Source organism: Puma concolor, chromosome C1, assembly GCF_028749965.1.
Source record: "Puma concolor isolate L17-30 chromosome C1, mPumCon1.1.hap2, whole genome shotgun sequence".
NCBI lineage: Eukaryota > Metazoa > Chordata > Mammalia > Carnivora > Felidae > Puma > Puma concolor.
The window spans coordinates 179,183,227-179,204,486 of record NC_141674.1 but is presented as its reverse complement, the minus strand read 5'-3'; the positions used below and the strand labels follow the sequence as shown (position 1 = coordinate 179,204,486).

Genomic DNA, 21,260 nt, shown 5'->3' with positions numbered 1-21,260 from the left:
GAAAAGGACCTCTCATTATTAACAAGCTCCAAGAGAATTACAGTGAAAAACAATACGATAAAAAGGTAACAGGGAAAAAACCTCCAGGACTTCAGGTTAGGGAAAAACTTCCTAAGTCATAAAAAAAGCATTAATCATAAAGGGAAGAATTAATAAGTTTGATTTCACCAAAATAAATACTTCTATTCATTGGCACTTATGAAAGCACAGCCACAGGGCAGAAGATAATGTGCTACCCATATATAAGACAGACACACACCCAACAGAAAATGGACAGTTTTCTCTCTCTGGCGTTATCTTCCTTCCTTCCTCCCACCAACACAGTCAAGGGTGTTTTTTATTTTGTTTTGTTTGGGTTGCGTTTGGTTTCGGTTTTGATTGCTTTTCTTTTTTCTTTTTTCTTAAGGTTCATACACGTGGTAACTGCAAGATGAACAGGAGTACATCATTGATATTTACCAAAATAAAAAGCAGTAATTTGGTTTTGAATCTGTAGTGATCAATTTTCCATGAGATGTTTTTGTCTCATACATTTAAGTGAGGGACTAAGTTAGAAAAATGCAGAAGGAAAAGTGAAAAGATAGGCTAGATGAAAACAATGGTGATGCTGTGCTCTCTTTAACTAAGGGAGAAAAATAAACAGTTTAACCTTATAAGACATGAGGGGAAGGTGAATCTGAAAGGGAAGGTAAAATAGTTCAAGCAGGAAAGGAAAATGAAAATGTACACAACAGAGCTGAGAAATGTTGAAAGATAGTATCTGAATGATCACGGGAAAGCTCCCATAAGGGTGAGAAAAACAAAGACAAATAATGGTGATTCTCAGGGTCTTAGCGGAACTCCAGATCTTGGGAAGAGTTTTCAAGTTTACATAAATAACAGAGCCTCCAAATGAGCCCTAGAAGAAGAAGCCCTCTATTTTTAAAACCAGGATATTTAAAAATTAAAGGCAAAATGAGAAAGCATTATCTTTCTTGGGAAGTTGAACAGGAGTTATTTGGAAAAAAATCAATAGATAGGAAAATTAACAACAGGAGCAAATTTCTAACTACAGACTGTCTGAAGTTGTCAGCATGCAGAAATGGGAAATTTGGTATCTTTGCTAAAGAAATAGAATCATTTTCATTTCTTTACCTTATGGGCTGTTGTCAGTTTATTTTTGTTTTTTGTTTTTTTTTTTTCTTTTGGAGCTTTCTGATTTAAGAGGGAAGAAAGGTTTTTGCAGGTTGTAGAATATGGAAGAGCAGGAACTCAGAAACTTGGTGTTTACCCTAGGTTTACAAATAAAAGTCCCAACTGATGTGCATCACCTAATAAAATTATGGCAGCAGTGAAGGTCATAAAAATGTTTACAACCTCATTTCTTTCCTTGAAAGATCCTTTGGTTTATCAATCTGTATAATCTTACTTTTGATTAATCGCCAATTTTCCACTTTATGGGTCGTTATTCTGTCTTTTTTTTTCTGTTATTGACCTTTTGACCGTTTAGTAGATAATTATCACTTCCTTCAGAGAGGAGGGTGGAGGGAAACTAAATACTTTTCTACATTTATTAAGCATCCTGTTAACCCTGGCTTGGAAAAGTCCTCGTAACAAAGAAGTTTAACACTCCTAAAATAATGGTGGTGTTGCAGATAGTTCTATAAACCAAGACATCTCAGACCCCTGCAGGGCCCTGGCAAGTGAGGTAAATCAGTGCCTGGATTTCTCAGTGGTGGACAATCAGGCACACATTTCCCCCGAAGGGATTACAATATTTGAACTTACACAACATACCTAGTGGCTGAATTAAACCCACAGACTGCCAGCTGCCAATGTCTGCACCAATGTCTGCATAGGTAATAAAAAATGTATATGCTTAGGTGTGATAAAAGTATTACTGCTAAGGGGCGCCTGGGTGGCTCGGTTGGTTAAGCATCCAGCTCTCGGTTTCAGCTCAGGTCATGATGTTGGCAGCTCATGAGACAGAGCGCCCTGTTGGGCTCGGTACGGACAGTACAAGAGTGCTCTCCCTCTCTCTGTCTCTTTCTGCCCTCTTTCTGCTCTCACTCTCAAAATAAATAAATAAATATTTTCTCAAAATAAATCTTTCTATTTTTCTCAAAATAAATAAATATTAAAAAAAAAAACATATTATTGCTGAAATGTGTGATAGTTCCACTCTAGTAAACTCACAGTTATAAGCCAGTCGACATGAAAGGCTTGGACCGAAGAATGCTTGAAGCATACCATAAAGTACAGAGTTAACAAGTGAACAGCTGGGACCACCTGGTTCATAATAATTTACAAAGAAGTAACTCTTTTACCTAAAACTTACCTTACGCATAAAATAAACGGAACCTCCTGAGTGTGTGTTCAGAGCCTTTCCTACAGAAGTGTTCAAGAACTCTTTAATTATTAAAAATGATTTTTGAGGACACAGCAATATGCTACAGAGGAGTTTCATTCACAATATAAGTTTCTGTGGCTTTAGGGCAAATGTTGAAATAAATCCCAAGTCATTTCCTATATTTAATGAAAGGTTATTTTTGATTTGCAAGTAGTGATGTTTCCTTACGATGTATACATTTAAGCTTTTATGTTGTTTTTGCTCACTTTTTTCAGGGCAAATTTCATGGAAATCCAATGCATGTAGCTGTGGTCATTTCAAACTGCTTAAGGGAAGAGAGGAGGATATTGGCTGCAGCCAACATGCCTGTTCAGGTAATATTTTCTGAGCTTGTGATCTTGTTATCACCTTGAACTCAATTTTTCTGAGACAGATAAATTCTTATCTTCTTCCCATCAAGCTCCTTCTACCTATGCTAATGGTGCCAACCATCCTTCCGATCACTTGGAATCAAGGTCATAGGATCATTTTTGAGTAGTTCCTTGTCCCTGCCTTCATACTGAGATAATTACCTCATCCGTCTAGAGTTTGTTTCTGGAATCCTATCTATACATTCTTCTCTGTTTCCATTGGTCACCCTCTGATTCACGATCTTAAAACACCAGTTGGGGAATATAGTTAACTATCTCCTAGTTGAATTCCTAACTACCATTTGGATTTTGCTTCCCTCAGCGTGTTTATCCTTAGGGATTGATGTTGCTCAAAACCTCCTATAATCTCCCGATTTCCTACCCCACAAGTCCAAAACTACTCCACAAGCAAAAACTTTATCTTTTAGAAACTCCACAAATACCTGCTTGTGGATTGTTTCAATGTACTTTGCACCTGCCATTTTTTAGATTCTATTTTATCACCCTATCCTGAATGAATTCAGAGCCCCCAACCAAGACTCATAGAGGAAAGAATGAAGCCCTTGGGAATACTTTTTCAGTTAATCCTTATAAAAAGGAAAGAATATGTAAGTAATCAGTTTTCCAAATGACATCCTCCATAATTTAGTAAATCACACCACTATATTTATTTTTAAAAGCCCAAGAAAAGTATCTTTTTTTGGAACTGTTAAGAATTTTTAGATTTAACTATTGTCAGGTTATGGTTGTTTTGGGAGAAGTATGAAATTTTAACAATTTCTTCTTTCTTAGATGAAGAAGGGCAGTATCATTTTTATTTAATTTAAAATCTAAAGTATAGTGCTGCTAAAGTAAATATAGCTTGATTCATAACTGGGTAAAAATTAAGATTCTATGACTACTATTATATGATATTCTTATATATCCTCAACTCTGCTTTTCTATATCCCTCTTATCTCTAGTCATTGTAGTGTGTGTGTGTGTGTGTGTGTGTGTGTGTGTGTGTGTTGTTGTTGTCTTTAAATGTCAGATATCAGTCAAATTAGAAGCTACGAATAATCTCCCAGCTACAACATGGTACCACATGCTACCATAAAAGAAGCACTGTTGTAAATTTCAAACCTTCAAACCAATATACAACTATCTGGATGGATCTATAGATAGAGAGAGAGTGAGAGACAGAGAGAAATAACTGAAGGCAAAATGAGAGAAAAGGAACTTTATAAATATTTTCCAATCTGAAGAATGTAGTGTAGTTGAAAGAACACTTGACTGCCAGCCACCCGCATCGGCTCTACTTGAGGTTCCACCCGATTTGCTTGGTCAGGTCATCAGCCTTTCTAACCGTAGCTCCTGGCCCAGCTATAAGGTAAAGGGGTTGCTGATGTTCTAACTCTCATCTCTGGGTATCTGTATACTTTGATACCAAAGGAACGCACTCAGTTTCTTTATATCTGAGGAACACTCAATGTTAGATTATTTGAATGGCCAAGAAAATGGTGCTTGGAAAAGTTGGTTAGCACCTTTCTGTTTAACTAGGCTAACAGTTTCAGATATTCTTTAGTGAGCTCCCTTTTGTTCCGGTGTAAAAGTAAATCTCATCCCAGCAGATTCAACATCCCTAATTCTCAATTTAAGTCCAACTTAACGTAGCCACTATACTCATTTTTAAATTACATGTATTCATTTTATAGAATTTCGAAAGTAACAATAGGTCTGTTGTAGAATGTTAGGAGAAAAAGTTTAAGCCATAAAATCATCCGTAACTTCACTTATATACTTATAACATTTTAGTGTGTGTGTTCTTCCAATCATATGTACTTAAGTTCACATGTCTATGCATATATCCATATATTTCTACATACATATACATATATAAGAACTAGAGATCACAAACACATGGTGTTTTTATAATTTGCTCTTTTTCTTAACAACTTAGTGCTACTTTAAATGTCATTAAATATTTTTCTAAAGCATGCTTTTTAATAGCTGTAGAATGTTCCATATCATACTGATCCAAGCCTCAGTTCAAAGTATGCTACATATGCTACATTTGTTATAAACTTGTTTTATCCACATCACTGAAAGTTCAAGACATCTTTTTTCTAGGGACCTTTGGAGAAATCCTTACAAAGTTCTTCAGTTTCAGAAAGGCAGAGGAATGTGGAGCACAAAGTGACTGCCATTAGAAATAGTGTGCAGGTGAGTGTTTCATGAAAAATTAGCAAGGTGGCCCTAACTGTGCCTCTTTTTCTTATGTGCCCAAAGCTAGTACATACAGAAATCATAGGGTAACTTGTCAATAAGATAACTATCTCTCACACACTATGTTCATATTAGAAAAGATTTCTTTGGGGGAAACTTTTCAACTTCAATTTACTGGAGACTGGAGCTCCCCGCCCCCCAAATTCTAAGCCTCTAACCTTCACATCTGTAATGTCTTCATCTTCATCTGCAAAAGTGAGGATAACCACCACCACGGGCTTGTTGTGAGGACAAATGAGATGATGTAAGGAAAGCCATTAGCCCAGATCTTGGCACTTAATACCTATTATGTCTGAGCAGAAAGATATCACCACGTTTGGAGAAAAGCAAAGTGAAATCTTGAAACATAAACAAACAGGAGACATAGAGGAAGCATAGATATTTTTCTAAGAAGCAGAGAGGGACTGTAGGCTGAATTGTCATAAAGTACAGCAGATTAGAATAGAGCCTTTCAGTGAAAAGATAACTGATACATTAACGCAGAGTTGTAGGGAACTAAAAGGGAAAAGGTATCCATATTCTCCAATAATAAAAAAAAAAGTAATTAGTAGCATCATTTGGAACTGAGAGATAAAAAGCAAGATGCTGAAAGATTTGCAAACAATAAGGAAGAAAAAATGAAGAGAACATTTTGTCTGGTTCTTCCAGTGCTATTCAAACTTCATGGGAATTAGCTCTTTAGAAATGTAGATTGTACACACTTCATCTAGGACATGACTGAAGCCCCAAATAGTGTATTTTGAAACACTGATGATGATATTTCCCTGATGTGCTTACATGTAACAACAGACTATGTTTTCTTTTGTAAAAAGATGACAGAACAAGACACCAAATATTTAGAAGACCTGCAAGATGAATTTGACTACAGGTATAAAACAATTCAGACAATGGGTAAGTTTTTATTTTGTCTGTAGTTCTACCTAGGGACATAAAGACAACATGACTAGGACTTATTCTTTACTGACAAAATTGATAAATTGATCTACTTCCCTAAGTGAAGTGCTTTTGTTTTTGTTTTGAAGAGAGAGTGCAGGAGAGTATTTTGCTTCCTCCTTTTCCCTCTTTCTATTTCTCTGTGTGTGAGTGTCTGTGTGTGTGTGTGTGTGTGTGTGTGTATACCAACCAATTCAAAGTAAATTATACAGCTCAAGAGAAATCAGAATCAAAATATCATTATCACAACTAAGAAAAGTAATAATAGTTCCTAGCATGATCAGGAAATTACTAATATCATCCCTAAATGAGTTTTTTAAATATAATTTCTTAAGTTGTAAGTAGAAATATAGGGTGCCTGCCTGGCTGAGTGAATAGAGCATGAGGCTCTTGATCTCAGGGTCATGAGTTCAAACTCCACCTAGGGCGTAGAGCCTCCTTAAAAAAAAAATTTTTTTAATTGTAAGTAGAAATGTGATTCACTGTAGGAAATTTGGGAAGTAGACAAAAGCATTAAAAAATTAAAGATCATACAAAATTCCACCATCTATAGATAAACACTGTCAAAATGTTAGTATACTTCCTTCCAGCCTTTTCCCTATATATTCAAATACATACATATCTATTTATTTGCAATAATAATAATAATAATACACAGTTTTGTGTATTGCATTTTAAACTGAAGTTTTAACTTAAATATTTCCCTGTATCATAAAAAATCTTCAAAGACATAATTTCAATAATTGTATGAATGTCAGAACGTAAGAACACTGCAATTATTTGATTATCTCTGTGATTAAACACTGAGTTTGTTTACAATTAGATGTTTTTTAAAAAATGGAAAGGGAAAAAAAGCAATGAAAGAATGAGAATATTTATAAGGTCTAAAATTTACAAGTAACAATGGATTGATCATTCGAAGTGTACTGCCATTAGTGGGACAATTGAGGAAATTCCAATTAGGTCTAGATTAGCTAATCGGATGTACCAAACAATTTGCAGGCTTTGGTAATTGTACTACACTTATGTAAGATATTAGAGGGAGCTGGATAAAGAACAGATGGAAACTGTACTATTGTCGCAACTCTTTTGTAATTCTGAAATTATTTTCAAATAATTTTTCAAAACAAATCGGATAGAAATCTTTTATTTACTGAAGCATTTTAAACTACTGAGATGTTAGCTTAAAACTTCTGGAAGGAAGTATGGATGACTGTGACCAAATGCTTAACTGTCATCTAAGATTTAAAAGCAAAGATATTCGGATAGGAATCTTGTTTGGCATAGGTGACAAGTGACGTGTTCTCCTGGCATCTTCAGGATGTGTTGGCTCCTATGAGGTCATGTTTAAAATAGTCATAGTTGCTTATATGTATAATTTTTCCCTTCAGAAAAAATGGCACAAACATGCATTTCATCAAAGGGGTCCATGATCCTAAAAAGGTTTGGAAATACAAATTTAATCAAGCATTCCAGTCCATTGAATGCAGTCTCGTCCCAAATCTCATATGTGAGTCACCAATTTAAGCAGTAGAATGTAGAGGCATCTGGGTGGCTCAATAGGTAGAGCATGTGACTGTTGATGTCAGAGTCATGAGTTCAAGCCCCAGGTTGGGCATGAAGCCCACTTAATTAAAAAAAAGTTGTTAAAAAAGAAGTAGAATGTAACAAAATACGTTAAACGATAGAATTGCTTTGAACTTAGCATATTACAATTAGAGTTATATTGATATTATCAGTGCTTCACGAGCATTACGAAGAATCAAATTGATCATTCTATCACTTAAATCAACAAGTATTCATTTTGTTGATTGTAAGTGAAATGAAATGTTTTTTTTTTTTTTAATGTTTATTTATTTTTGAGAGAGAGAGAGAGAGAGAGAGAGAGAGAGAGAGAGAGAAAGCGCGGGCAGGGGAAGGGCAGAGAGGGAGGGAGACACAAAATTCGAAGCAGGCTCCAGTCTCCAAGCTGTCAGCGCAGAGCCCAATGCAGGGTTCAAACTCACGAAGCACATGATCATGATCTGAGCTGGAAAGTCAGACACTTAGCTGAACTGAGCCACCCATGAACCCCGTGAAATGAACTGTTTTAAGTGAAATGAAAGACACATGAACACAAGTTATATCTTGCTGGTGAAGACTGAAAAGTATTAGCTAATGAATTTTGAGTTAATAAAATGTTGTAAAAGCAAGATTTTGCTACATGTGGGATCTAGGAGTTAGCGAATTTGTGAATACAACCAAGAATGATTTCCTGGAGGTCAGTGCTATTTTGTAGAGAAATTGGGCCCCACGTTGTTTTGGGGCCTCTTTTTCACAATCACACAGGTCAGATTGGCATTTCCACCCTTCACTTTTCACCGACAAGAGCAGTTACTATAAATAACCACTTGCTATATACCAGTAAAGTTTAATGTTCAAGTTAAATAATACAACGTTTATTGCACATCTCCCATTTAAGAGGATAAACCATCTCAGGTTTTTTTCAGTCAGAGATTTTTCTTAATTTGTAACTCTTTCCTGCTTCTAGTTTTACTGTGAGGCAAGCTCATTGTGCAAAGGACAAAAAGGAAAGCAAAGGACTTCATCGTTATTAGTTCATGAGACTAAGTAGGTAAAACTGCAACTCTTCAGGCAGTTTTCCATAATTCCTGGGTATCAAGTAGAGTGAGGCAGATGGGTAAAGGCATGAGGAGGAGTCAGATATGATTAATGGGCACAAAGACAGGCCCCTTTCCTACTTACGCCAACCAGCTAGGATTACTATCAATGTAGAGGTATCTTAAAAAGGAATACATTTCAAAAACTTTTTTACCTCTCTCTCTGCCCCAAAAAGGAACATGGTGTGAAGAATGGTCTTCAGTCAAGGTCTGTATGATAGAGAGCTCACTGGCTTACTCGGTGGTGATCCTTCCTGGCAAATGAGCAGATAGGGACTGACTTTCATGCTCATCTCTAACAGTCGCATTAGGCTTCTGTATCTTAAGACTTAAGGATGGAAATTGCAGCAGATGTAGCTTTCAGGACAGAGACCTTTGCCTTGGAGTGGACTCCACATCTCATCTCTTTTCCTTCACAGATCAGGGGGACAAGAACAATGCCCTAATGAATCAGGAAGTTTTGACTCTGCAAGAAATGCTTAACAGTCTCGACTTCAAGAGGAAGGTTAGTGAAGAACTTTAATTTGGCCTTTTGCCCATTTTTCTCCTTTTCCTGTATTTGATCCTACTGAAAAGACTCAAGCTCTTGGATTCCTTCAGTTCTATTTAAGCTGAATGAATAAATGGCAATGTTTCTAGAAAGAGTGCCATGCTGTTTGCCATGCTTCTCTTGCTAAGTTCACAAAGTTGGACCTCTTGCGAGTTTATTTATCTTGCTTATGCTGTACATTTACTGTAGCTACCATTAATTTCAAGGTGAATGTTCTACCCAATTTTTATTTGCCACTATTTCAGACATGACTGTCTTAGTTTCTGTACTTAATATGCTGATGTGGGTTCTCCTACACATGTATAATTAAAATATTATTTGATGACTACTAAAATTTTAATAGAAAAATCAATGTTCCAGTTTCTACTCTGAAAAATGACCTCATGCTAAATAATTTCTTAGATTTCAGGATAGTTCATTGACAACTGAGCGTATTCAATCTAACCTCCTTTCACGGAGAGGAAGAACTCCTTTCTGACAAAATGAAATATTTTTTAAAAAAGGGAAACATTTCTATTTCAACTTTCTATCTCTCCTTGAAAATAAATGCATTGAAATCTGAGCTGTTACTGATAAGTCAAGAGTTTATTTGTAACAGTTTGGCTTCGTTTTTTGTGCAGGAATTTGTGTGAGCACAGATAAACGTAAAATTTATTTTCACCCTAAATTATAAACTTTAACAGTTAGATATCAGATTTTAAGCATGCAAGTATTTAATCCAAGATAAGCTTAATGCTTTTATGCATAATGCATCTATACTATATGTTTTATGCATGCTATCTTATTCTACTTCAGAAATAAGATTTTAAGGACAGAAGGAACCGGAAATAATTCTGTCCATTCACCTGATTGTATAGATCAAAATATAAAGTTCCATCAAATTAAGTGGTTTATCCAAATTCACATAGCTTGTCACAGAACCAGGATAGGAATTCACAACTTCTCATCCTTAGGCCTTTGAAAGCTATACTTCTTCCTAAATTCAGATAAAGTCCTAATAAAAACTAATACAGAAAGACTCCAATTTTAGTCATTGCATTTAAAAATAAATGAATAAACATATTTATAAGAATATAAATTTATTCTGTGTCTTTTTAAATAATGGAGAAATGGCTGTATGACTAGAAGATTCAATATTGTCACAGGAGGTACAAACTCAATATATTTACACTAAATGATATTACATTATGAGATTGCTAACTGTGGTCATGCTTCTTTCTTTGTGATGTTATTTGTGATAATTTAATAGTTTGAAAAAGCAGTGCTAGGATAACTATAAGGTAGTATTTCATAAAGTATGTAGTGAGAATTGTAACCAAGCCTGTATCTTCCAGGTCAGACAAATTGTTTTACAGGTTGAATTATAAGTGACTTTGGTTGTGTCTCTTGAAAATCTTTTCAGTAGTCACCTTTGTTTTTAGGAAGCCCTCAGTAAAATGACACAAATAGTCAATGAAACGGACTTGTTAATGAACAGCATGCTGATGGAAGAGCTGCAGGACTGGAAGAGGCGCCAGCAGATCGCCTGCATTGGAGGACCGCTCCACAATGGGCTCGACCAGCTTCAAAACTGGTAAAACGAATTGACTTTAGTTTCTAGTGAAAACCACAGGAAGTACAAAGCTTCAGTGTAGCTCAGCCAGAGATGTATATGTGTTTTTTTTTAATGTTTATTTATTTTTGAGAGAGAGACAGATAGACAGAATGCAAGCAGGGGAGAGGCAGAGAGAGAGGGAGACACAGAATCTGAAGCAGGCTCCAGGCTCGGAGCTGTCAGCACAGAGCCCGACGCTGGGCTTGAACTGACAGACCTCAAGATCATGACCTGAGCCAAAGTTGGATGCTTAACCGACTGAGCCACCCAGGCGCCCCTATGTGTTTTTAATTTTATTCCTTTGGGGCAAAAACAAAGTATCTATAGAAGTCTATAGAATGCATCAGAAATGCTTACTTTTTCTCATCTAATATATTAATCTTAAAAGACTCAAGTGAATTTTTGACACCTGCAATAAATATAGCTTTCTATAAGGACATAAGAAACATAAGAAGCACTAACTTCAAAAGCTTAAAAAAAGATATCTTAGTTTTTAAATGTATATCTTAAGAAGTCAGGGTTCAACGTTAGTTTTGTGTGTTCAACAAAGTGATTTATTTTTGTATTTAAATGAAATATCTCAAATGGCTAATACAACAGGGCATCCCCTACCGTATACACATAGGCTATCATATACAGATATCCTTTGTATTGGAAAAAAAAAATGTGATAGGGCTTTCTTCTTCATCAGTGCCAAATAAAATTATCTGATCGAATGAGCACTTAGAAAAAATAATGAAAAAGAAGGAAAATGTTCAGTTGAAATCTAAAATTGCTTTCAAAGGGTACAGAGCAATACAAGGGAGATATGGCATAACTGGGGCCACTTGCACCCCGCCAGTCCCGCTTGTCAAGAAGAGTAAGGAATTGGGCTCTTTTTAAAACATACTGATTTTCCTTGGGGAGATGCTTTAATTCCCTAACCTCACTGTAATCCCTTGTTTTGAAAACAAGATAAACAACAAAGGAAGCCATCAAGAATTTAGCAGATAAGCGTGCTTACACCAAATTCTGTGGGGGGTTGACAGATCTTTTCATAGCACTATGTGGGGAATAAACTTCTAAGTAGAAAGAGCTGCTGTCAGGGCCAGAAAGACTTAGCAAGTCTGTCCAGATATCCTGCCTCCTTGGGAGTGGACAGTCCCTTCAGTGTCCATTTCAGCCTCTCTCTTTCTTAAACTTCAGGCCCAAGAGCCCACCTCCATTTCTGAGGTGAGATCGCCACATAGTGAGTAAAACTCTAAGCATGTACCTTCTCCAGACAGATACACTGATAATTTTTGGCTAATACTTAGGATTTGAAAAATACATACTGGAGTGGGGAAGGCAGTTCATTTCATACTGTCTTTTTTCTTTAGTATTCTTATGCATAACACTCTTCATATCATGTATTTTTAAAGTTTTAAATTTGCTCTTTCTCTACCCGTTAGTGAGTACCATATCCTTAACATATATATGTTTAACAGACTTGTAAACAAAAAAATTAAAAGGGATTTGGTTCCAGATGTTGACAAAATTTTGTAAATGATGTCTATAACTATAGGTAAAAATGAGAAAACGTTGAAAATGTTTCCCATGCATCATACATCTTAGAGGAAAAACTAATTTGGGAAATAAACATACAGAACTGTCACTAACTTGTAATGGAATTAAGTAAATGATTGTATTAATTGAATAATTATTTAATAATTTATTATTTGCTAATGTGTTTAATAGTTAAAACGGTAGCTTGTTAAATGGGAAAACTATCTGCTGATTTTCATTTGTTGTTCAATAGCTTTACACTGTTGGCAGAAAGTCTGTTCCAACTCAGAAGGCAATTGGAGAAATTAGAGGAGCAGTCGACTAAAATGACATATGAAGGGGATCCCATCCCCATGCAAAGAGCCCATCTGCTAGAAAGAGTCACCTTCTTGATCTACAACCTTTTTAAGAAGTAAGTAAAGTATTATCCATTTAAATGCCTCATGGAAGCCTCAGTCTTGTGGGGTTGTAAGGACACCCTGGCTGGGGTTTTAGTGTTAAGGTGATGGGGGGGGGGGGGTAGGCAAGTGTTAAGCAGTGAGCCTCAGGGTAAAGGGAATAAAGCTACAGAGAGTTCCAGAAGCCTTTCTGCTCTTCACTATTTATTCAACACTTCTCCCAAGAACTGACTCAATTTTCCATAGCCAAGCACATCATCCAGCTGAAGTTCATTTTTCACATTTTAGAAAACAAGATTTCAATGATTTCTTCTTAAGTATATATCCAAGAAATGAAGAGTGGAGACCATGTTTATGTGTATTAGCTCATCTAAAAAAAAATTCTAACATCCAGAAATTCTAATATCCAGTTCAAAGATGGCATGAAATTAACTTTTCCTTTATGTTTAGTATGATAAAAATAGACTTTTATTCTTGACTCAAGTATAACAATTAAGAATTATTTACCATTGTTATTTAGGGACAATCTTTAGGCATTTTTTCCATCTCTTGGTAACTATTTATGAGAAGTCTTTGGAAAGATTTGAACTTAATGGACATTTGAATGTCTTCTAAGTGTAGAAAATTTGGATCTTTTAAGAGGACAGCATCCTGTTTCTCTGTGGTTTTCAGCCTGTCAATATTTTCAATGTTTTCAAGACGTGCTTTATTTCCTTTTAATCTAGCTCATTTGTGGTTGAACGACAGCCATGCATGCCAACCCACCCTCAGAGACCGATGGTACTTAAAACTCTCATTCAGTTCACTGTAAAGCTAAGGTAGGCAGAATGTGCTCTATCGTTTCATTTGTTTGTGGAGCCTCAGCCACTGCGTTAATTACAACTCATTTCTCTCATAGTGCCTTTCATTCAACTCTTCTTTATTAAGCACTTCCTGCATGCCCAGCACTGAGCTTTGGTAGATACCCTCAGAAATGTTAATATGAGGGCCCTGCTTGTAAAGAATATGACAATAAAGATGAAGGCCTGAAGGGTATTATCATGACAGTATGGAATCCCAACGTCGGGCATCATGGGATTAAAGGCTGAAAAGGCTGACTTGGTAGAGGCTAGCAAAGCCTTGTGGTCCCTATGAGGAAGGACCTTGCAGGAAGAGCAGAGACAGGAAGGAGAGTGGGATTGTAGGAGAGCGAGACGACAGAAATAATGACTTTCTGGGTCTGTTTTGTAAGCATGTGAAATAGGGAGAGGTAGACTTGAGTAGATTGGGGACAGAATATGAAAGGCTTTGAATATCTTACCCATGAAATATGATGGTATGTTCTTCCCCTGTGATTGCCCAGCAGCTAGCTTATAGGATTTTCCACAAAAACTCATAATGCTGTAAGTTTCAATATATCCTTACCATGTACCTGATTTAAAGACATATGACTTTTGTGTTATTGCTGCTTTGTCTGTGCATTTGATCCTTTCCATTAGCATGAGAAACCAAGACGTATCATTTTCCCTAGTGACACTTAAAATAATGAATTTGAACTCAAACTTTCAAAGATTTTCATCATGCATCAATCTCCAAGACCCCCAAGCTTTAAATTCCTAATCACTAAGTCACCTCTGACTACCATATGAGAGGTAATGATGCCATGGTAGATAGTGATTTAGGGCCCCACAATAGGGTCCCTGATCACACATCACTATTGGAACTTTATTTTTTTACTTTATTTTATTTTATTTTTTTATTCATTTCAAATCTATTGAGATGTAACTGACATACGCTATAGAAGTTTAAGATGTACAGTGTAACGACTTGTCTTACATAAGTTGCAAAATGATTACTACAATAAGTTTAGTTAACATCCATCACCTCAGAACTCCATTTTTAAAGGGAAGGCATTTTTCTTCAGTTTGCATTTTAAATACCTGACTTGAAATTCTTAATCATTTCCTTTGTGTGAATTTTGTAGTAAGACTTAAGAACCAAGAACAAAAGGCAGAGGCCAGGTTCCCTTTCAAAATTTCATGATTTTCAAAAGTTGTTCATTCATTCCTCATCCCTATATTTCTATAACCCAGAAGACAGTAACACTAAAGGGAAATAGGATAGAGGGGTGGTGGACATCCTACTTTTCCTTGAGATACCCCCAGAGATGAAATGGTAAGTCTAAGATGCTCTCTGGGACAAAAAGGGAGATGATTAGGGAATGTTCTCAGCCAAGAGTTCAGAGTGGAAGAAGCTCCCTGAATGGGCATCACCTTACATGTTGTTTGAACTGATTGCCAGGAGCCTAGACCATTAGTCCCTGATTTGAAAGCAGCGTTCCTGGGGCGCCTGGGTGGCGCAGTCGGTTAAGCGTCCGACTTCAACCAGGTCACAATCTCACGGTCCGTGAGTTCGAGCCCCGCGTCGGGCTCTGGGCTAATGGCTCAGAGCCTGGAGCCTGTTTCCGATTCTGTGTCTCCCTCTCTCTCTGCCCCTCGCCCGTTCATGCTCTGTCTCTCTCTGTCCCAAAAATAAATAAACGTTAAAAAAAAAAAAAAAAAAAAAAAAAAAAAAAAAAAAAAAAGAAAGCAGCGTTCCTGCTTTCCTCTTCCACCTGACTGTTGGTTCCCTATCCTTCTCTGTACCCTGTTCTTCACTGTCTTGATAGATGATCCTTTACTAATATTCAAACTTTTTCCCTAAAACCCCTCCCTCCCAAAGAATTCCAGCCTCCTATTTCAAAAGGAGCAGTGACATGGGATTCCCTTTAGTCATCAGCATCTCACAGTGGATCAGATCCTTCCTGAAGTATGATAGGAAGGCAGAGAGGGAAAACTTGCTGCCCTATTTCATATGACCTCCTCACCCTTCACTACTAACAACTACACACTTATCATATTCCAAACCCTAACACCAAACCTGTGCTTCATACAGGATTTTTAAGGAGCCTTTGTCACATTCTACCCACACTTTTGTTTGCGCTGTCTATCATCTGTGATTATATTCCTCTAATGCCAATCAGTTGCTTATTTCCATTTTCCACATTCCATCTATTAGATTTAGCTGGACCTCTTCCCTTTATGTGTAGCTACGTCCACACTTCCAGGGCTGTCCTGGCCATACATGAGGAGCTCAATACATGCTGAGTGAATGAATGAGTTTTGGGATGAGTGCATGATTGGGATGAGTGAGTGAGTGATTGGATTAATATCTCTGAGATCGACTGAACCCACAGAGAGGGTATATTAGAGGTTATGACTCAAACGATTGGGAAAAGCAAAAGAACAAAGGATCTGACACCAGAAGAAGAAATTAAAGGAATTCTTACTCTGATCTTTAATCACTTGTTTGGAATTAAATCTTTTTAAGTTATGAACATTTTTGCTGGGACTTACATAGTGTACTTAAAGATTGCAAATACATTTGAATTGGAATTTTTCAGATCCCAGAGGCCTGGTCTTTCTCAGACTTTTTGCCATAAAACAGTTATCATCAAAACATTTTAGTTTTACCAAGCTTAAATTTTTTTATGATATGAGAATAAAATGGAGCCATATTGATACACCGGAATGTTTTTCTTATATTTATACACTTCACCCAAATTTGAGCTTTAGCCAAAATATATAGCTATTTTTCTGACCTAGCCAATGTATTATCCAACATATATCAACTAAGGCAATATGGAAGTACTTCACAAATGTTTGTCAATATGATAGGAAATGGCTGGTGTCAATATTAGTAACATGACAAACTAAAGAGGAATTGTACATTTTTATTTTTATTTATTTTTACTTTATTTTAATTCCAGTATAGTTAACCTACAGTGTTATATTAGTTTCAGATGTACAATATAGTGATTCAACCACGAATCACACTAACATATAACTGAAGATAACCTAAATTCAATTTATGTGTATAGGGCATAAATATATTTATATATTTAAATATAAAAAGGCTCTTAGCACTTTTAATTATTGGCTCTGATTCTTATTTATGTGTCTTTCCAGACTACTAATAAAATTGCCAGAACTGAACTATCAGGTAAAGGTGAAAGCATCTATTGACAAGTAAGTTTCTGATTTCATTTTGAAACATGAAAATGTGAGACTTTGTAAAAAGAACTTTCCTCATTCTATAGAATTATTTCAAAATTTTAAATATATTTCTCTAACATTACATATCAATGTACTTCAAATATTTGACTTTGAAGTTCAAACATTTAATAGAACTCCAATGAAGATTTCTTTAAAAAATTTTACTATAAAGTCTTGAAATGAAAATTTATGACTATATTATAATACTCTCTAAAGTATCAAAGGAAGTTTTTACTAGATCCATAAAATAGCTCATTTTAAGGAATCTTCTTGGTTTTACAGGAATGTTTCAACTCTAAGGTAAGAAATTTATTTTATATATTTTTTGATGGTCCCATAAATGTATTTTACCTGAGACCATGTAAATAGCTAAGATTTTCTGTCTAGCAATCGAAGATTTGTTCTTTGTGGAACTCATGTCAAAGCCATGTCCATTGAAGAATCTTCTAACGGGAGTCTCTCAGTAGAATTTCGACATTTGGTGAGTTCAACAGTAAAATTACACAAGCTACTCCCCCTCCCAAATCAGACACATCCTTAAGAATAGGCCTTATAATTAAATATATTTTGGTTTCTGGCATTTCTTATGTGAGATTAAGGGCCACATCGAGAAATAAAACATGCCATTATTGAAGAATTAAAAATGTTAGAAAGACCACAGTAACTTAACTCAGAAGTCCAAGTTCTCAAAAATGGTGAGAATAGTACCTAAGTATATACAGCAATTGGTCAATATATTTTGGAAATAATAACAGACATAATCGGTCTTGTAATGGATAGGAATTCCTGGTTTCATTTTTTAAATGTCCCCAAGAAATGATATCCAGCAACAACATGTCTGGCCGAAGGTGCTTTCATTTTTAGAGTAGCTTGTGGGCAGGTAGGATGTTCCTAGGTCTGGCGGTTGCACAGAGTGTGCCTTGGCATGTCTAGAAAGCTTCTGACCCAGCCTTAACCTGCTGCTTCTTGTTCATACCACTTCCTCTTAACCTAGAGATCTCTTCCTGCTTTCTTTCTAATTCTTTGTATAGTTCTTAGATTCCCAAAGACTCTACTGCTTTTCTTGCCAGATGCATGATACTCATGATTAGCACTTAGAAAGGACCTCACCCGAATGTTGGGGCACCACTAAGTGGGCTTCAAAGGGTCTAATTTCTAAAAGATAAAATTTAGGTTAATAGATATCTGCATATACAAATGTATGCTGGCTTTTGTTTTTAATTTTGTTTTTGTTTGGTCTGTAGTATTGAAGGGTACCTTTCTTTTCACTGAATCCCTCCAGTGTGAGACTGATAAATACACAAAATGTAAGGAGGAGTTATGTATTATACATCCTTATAACTAATACTCTTTTCACATAGGTTCATTTCCTATTCTTAAGAAATTTTCAATAATGGACAATGTTTGCTAATAAATAAAGCTGTAAGAGACCTTAACTTAGAGATGTCTATCTCTCAATAAAGGTCATGTGGAAAGGACAAGGAACATACCAAAAAGTGGTTAGGTCTTTACTCCAGGAGGGATAACACATAAAATAAAATCTTACTTTTTAAGGTGCTCTTCTAGTTACAAAGCGTTTTTATATATATTACCTTTTGCATAGTAACTTAAAAAAAAAACTTTATTTTTGAGGCTGGGGAGGGGCAGAGTGAGGGGAACAGAGGATCCGAAAGAGGATCCGCTGCTGTTCGGCGTCCACAGCAGCGAGCCCAATGCGGAACTCGAATTCACTAACTGTGAGATCATGACCTAAGCCGAAGTCGGACATTCACCCACCCGAGCCACCCAGGCGCCCCGCATAATAACTTCTAGTTGCTTTTTAATACAAAACTAAATGTAGAAAACCAGAGAGGCAAAAATGAAAAAATTAAAAATCATCTGTAATCTCACCACCTTATAGCACTATTACATCTGTACTTTCGTTTTCATTTTTTTCTAACTTTTGTATATGTACTTTTTAAGTGAGATCAGACTGTAGGCACTGTGTAAACTGTTGTCTGTCTTTTAAAAAATGAAGTCATCTATATCATGAACATTTCTGTGTCCCTGAGTCTCTAACGCCATGTAGTAGCTTGGTGTGTCCTGTGGCATAGTCCCTCCCATTGCTTGTTTCCCCAATCCTCTGTGTTGGTTTCACAGGGATTGAGAACCATTGCAGCTTAGCTCAGGTGATGTTTTCCAGGTACAAAGGAGTGTTGAGTAGATTTTAAAACATCCCAGCATGATTTCCTCTTTCCAAAACGTGGGCTGAAAATCATAGTCTTAACAGTATGCCAACTTCCTCACGTCCCTTAGTGAAAGTTTCTAAAGTGACATCCCATGAGATGAAACCGTCAGCTTCTTTCTGCTGAATCTGGGCACCTGCGTCAGGTTTCCGTAATTAGAAGACATCTGGGTTACTGTTCTAGAAAGCAGAATTGTGGCCCAGAAAATCACTCCAATGGGTATGACCGACTCGATATTTAATTGATAATGCTGTTATTCCTTTTTTGCAAAGCAACCAAAGGAAATGAAGTCCAGTGCTGGAAGCAAAGGAAATGAGGTACAAAATGATTTCTACAAGATAATTATTTTTAGGAAATAACTCTATGATATCTTATTTTTACAAAGCTTTTAAACTGCCCTTTATAGTTTTATGTAAAGTCAAATTCATGTTTCTCTGGTTACAAACGTAAAGCTGGATAAGTGCAAACAGTCTAAGAAATTTTGTCTTAAAGAGGAGAAAATAGAAATTGCATATAATAATACCCTTTTAAAAGAAAAACTTAACATTTTGGTTCACATCATTCTAGACCTTTATCTATGTATATATTACTTTACAATATATGTACACATTATTTCATAACCTGCTTTTTTCCCACATAACAATGTAAGGTGAGCAGCTTTCCATAACCTTAAATACTCCTAGAGAACATCACTTAAAGTGCCTGCACTGAATTGCATTTCACAGGTGTGCTGTAATGTCTTTAGTCAGTTCTCTCTTATTATAAAACATCTTAAAATCACTCATTTTCCACAGATAAGAGTTAAGTCTCAAACTTCATGACATATTATATGAAAATCAGACATGAAAAACAGCCCTGTTACTTTATGGTATCAGTTACCTTGCCTTTTTACTTCAGGCTTGTGTTCCACTGGATGAAATTGATTAACAGAACAAACTGATGCCATTCCAGTGTTTACATTTGAGTCCGTAAATGACAGAGTGGGCAAATCCTGGGTTCGAAGTGGCCTTGGGGATCATCTGTTTTTTTGGACTAGATGCTAGGACTAAATATACTAAAACTAAAACATATTTGGAATTAGAAAGCCTGGGTTTGAAAGTATTCTGACAGTGACTGAAAATGTGACCTTTGGCAAATGATCTGATAGAGAAAATTTCTTCCTCTTACAGATCAGGGTATAATGCCCAACGCTCTCTGTTCAGAGATGCTGCATATGCAAGATCATCTACACAATGCAGTTGTAAAATAGTGAGGCTTATCTCTGGTGTGGTTGATATGGATTCAATCTCCTGGCTTTACAGTCAGTCACAGCTTCTATGAGAAATCTCTTTGAATTATTTGAAAGGAAAAAGCACTTTATAAAATCCAGCTTTCAACTGCAATCAATCTAGCTCTCCCTGCAAAACCACAACGATTGACCACAACAGGTTTAATACACTACGTTTTCTCTTCCAAAAATCCTTCATTCTCTTAATGGCTTAGAGAGCATTTGCCAAATAGTACAGCCACATCAAAAATGAACTAAGCCTTCCTCCCAGGGTAAGCCTTGTCTTAAGCCAGAGCTGCAAACGGGTCTCTACCACCCAGATATCACAGGAGCAGAGCTTTTGAGTTTAAGGATAGTCTGGTAAACCGGAAAGTAGAGTTATTGTTCTGACCACATTAGCACATTATAAATAAAAATCTATTTCACACATCTCACTGGAATTCTGGACCAAGCTGCAAACACTTCAAGCAGCATAACATCCTTGAATAGTACTCGCTAAGTGTGAATAGACGAAACACAATGCTTCGTAACGTTTCTTAAGTAAAACAGATCAAATGGAAATAAATCTAAATAGTCAACTCTCCAATACGTTGTCATCTTTATAAATGTAAAATCAAAATCTTTACTCCGGTTTCCTTAGAGAAGAAATCTAAGTATATCATCTACTACCGTATGATAACCAAGCAATGTCTTATTAACACTGTCTACTTACATTACGTCGAATGTATTTCTTCTTATTTTTGGATTAATAACAAAATCGTACTGTTGTGTCAGAATGATTGTATTCTTCCTTTTTTCCCAAGTTTGCTAGAGCAAGAAAATTTGATTTAAGCTATTCCTTGAGCTCCCCCTGTTGATGGAATTGTAATATGACTCCTAGGTACATTTAAAATAAACCATAGACCTGAAAGTTGTTTTATGTACTACAGGAATAACCGAGAAGTCACAAAATATACAAAGTGGGCTCAGAAAGTTGGGCCAAAAAGAAAACAACAAAAAAAAAAACCCAAGGGGTTGGCCAGGCAGTAGGAG

General features: G+C 36.1%; 1 protein-coding gene across 8 annotated transcripts in view; it reads left to right on the top strand.

Annotated features, from left to right (window-relative positions):
- Positions 1-21,260, top strand: part of STAT4 (signal transducer and activator of transcription 4) — a 113,653-nt gene that overhangs the window by 73,203 nt on the left and 19,190 nt on the right. For all 8 annotated transcript variants that reach the window (XM_086719169.1, XM_086719170.1, XM_086719164.1 and 5 more), the window contains 11 exons: positions 2,605-2,703; positions 4,849-4,941; positions 5,817-5,895; positions 9,017-9,102; positions 10,569-10,720; positions 12,519-12,677; positions 13,389-13,481; positions 16,650-16,709; positions 17,019-17,036; positions 17,124-17,217; positions 19,234-19,278. In XM_086719169.1, the coding sequence (XP_086575295.1) occupies positions 2,605-2,703; positions 4,849-4,941; positions 5,817-5,895; positions 9,017-9,102; positions 10,569-10,720; positions 12,519-12,677; positions 13,389-13,481; positions 16,650-16,709; positions 17,019-17,036; positions 17,124-17,217; positions 19,234-19,278 (978 nt within the window). The remainder of the gene's footprint in view (positions 1-2,604; positions 2,704-4,848; positions 4,942-5,816; positions 5,896-9,016; positions 9,103-10,568; positions 10,721-12,518; positions 12,678-13,388; positions 13,482-16,649; positions 16,710-17,018; positions 17,037-17,123; positions 17,218-19,233; positions 19,279-21,260) is intronic.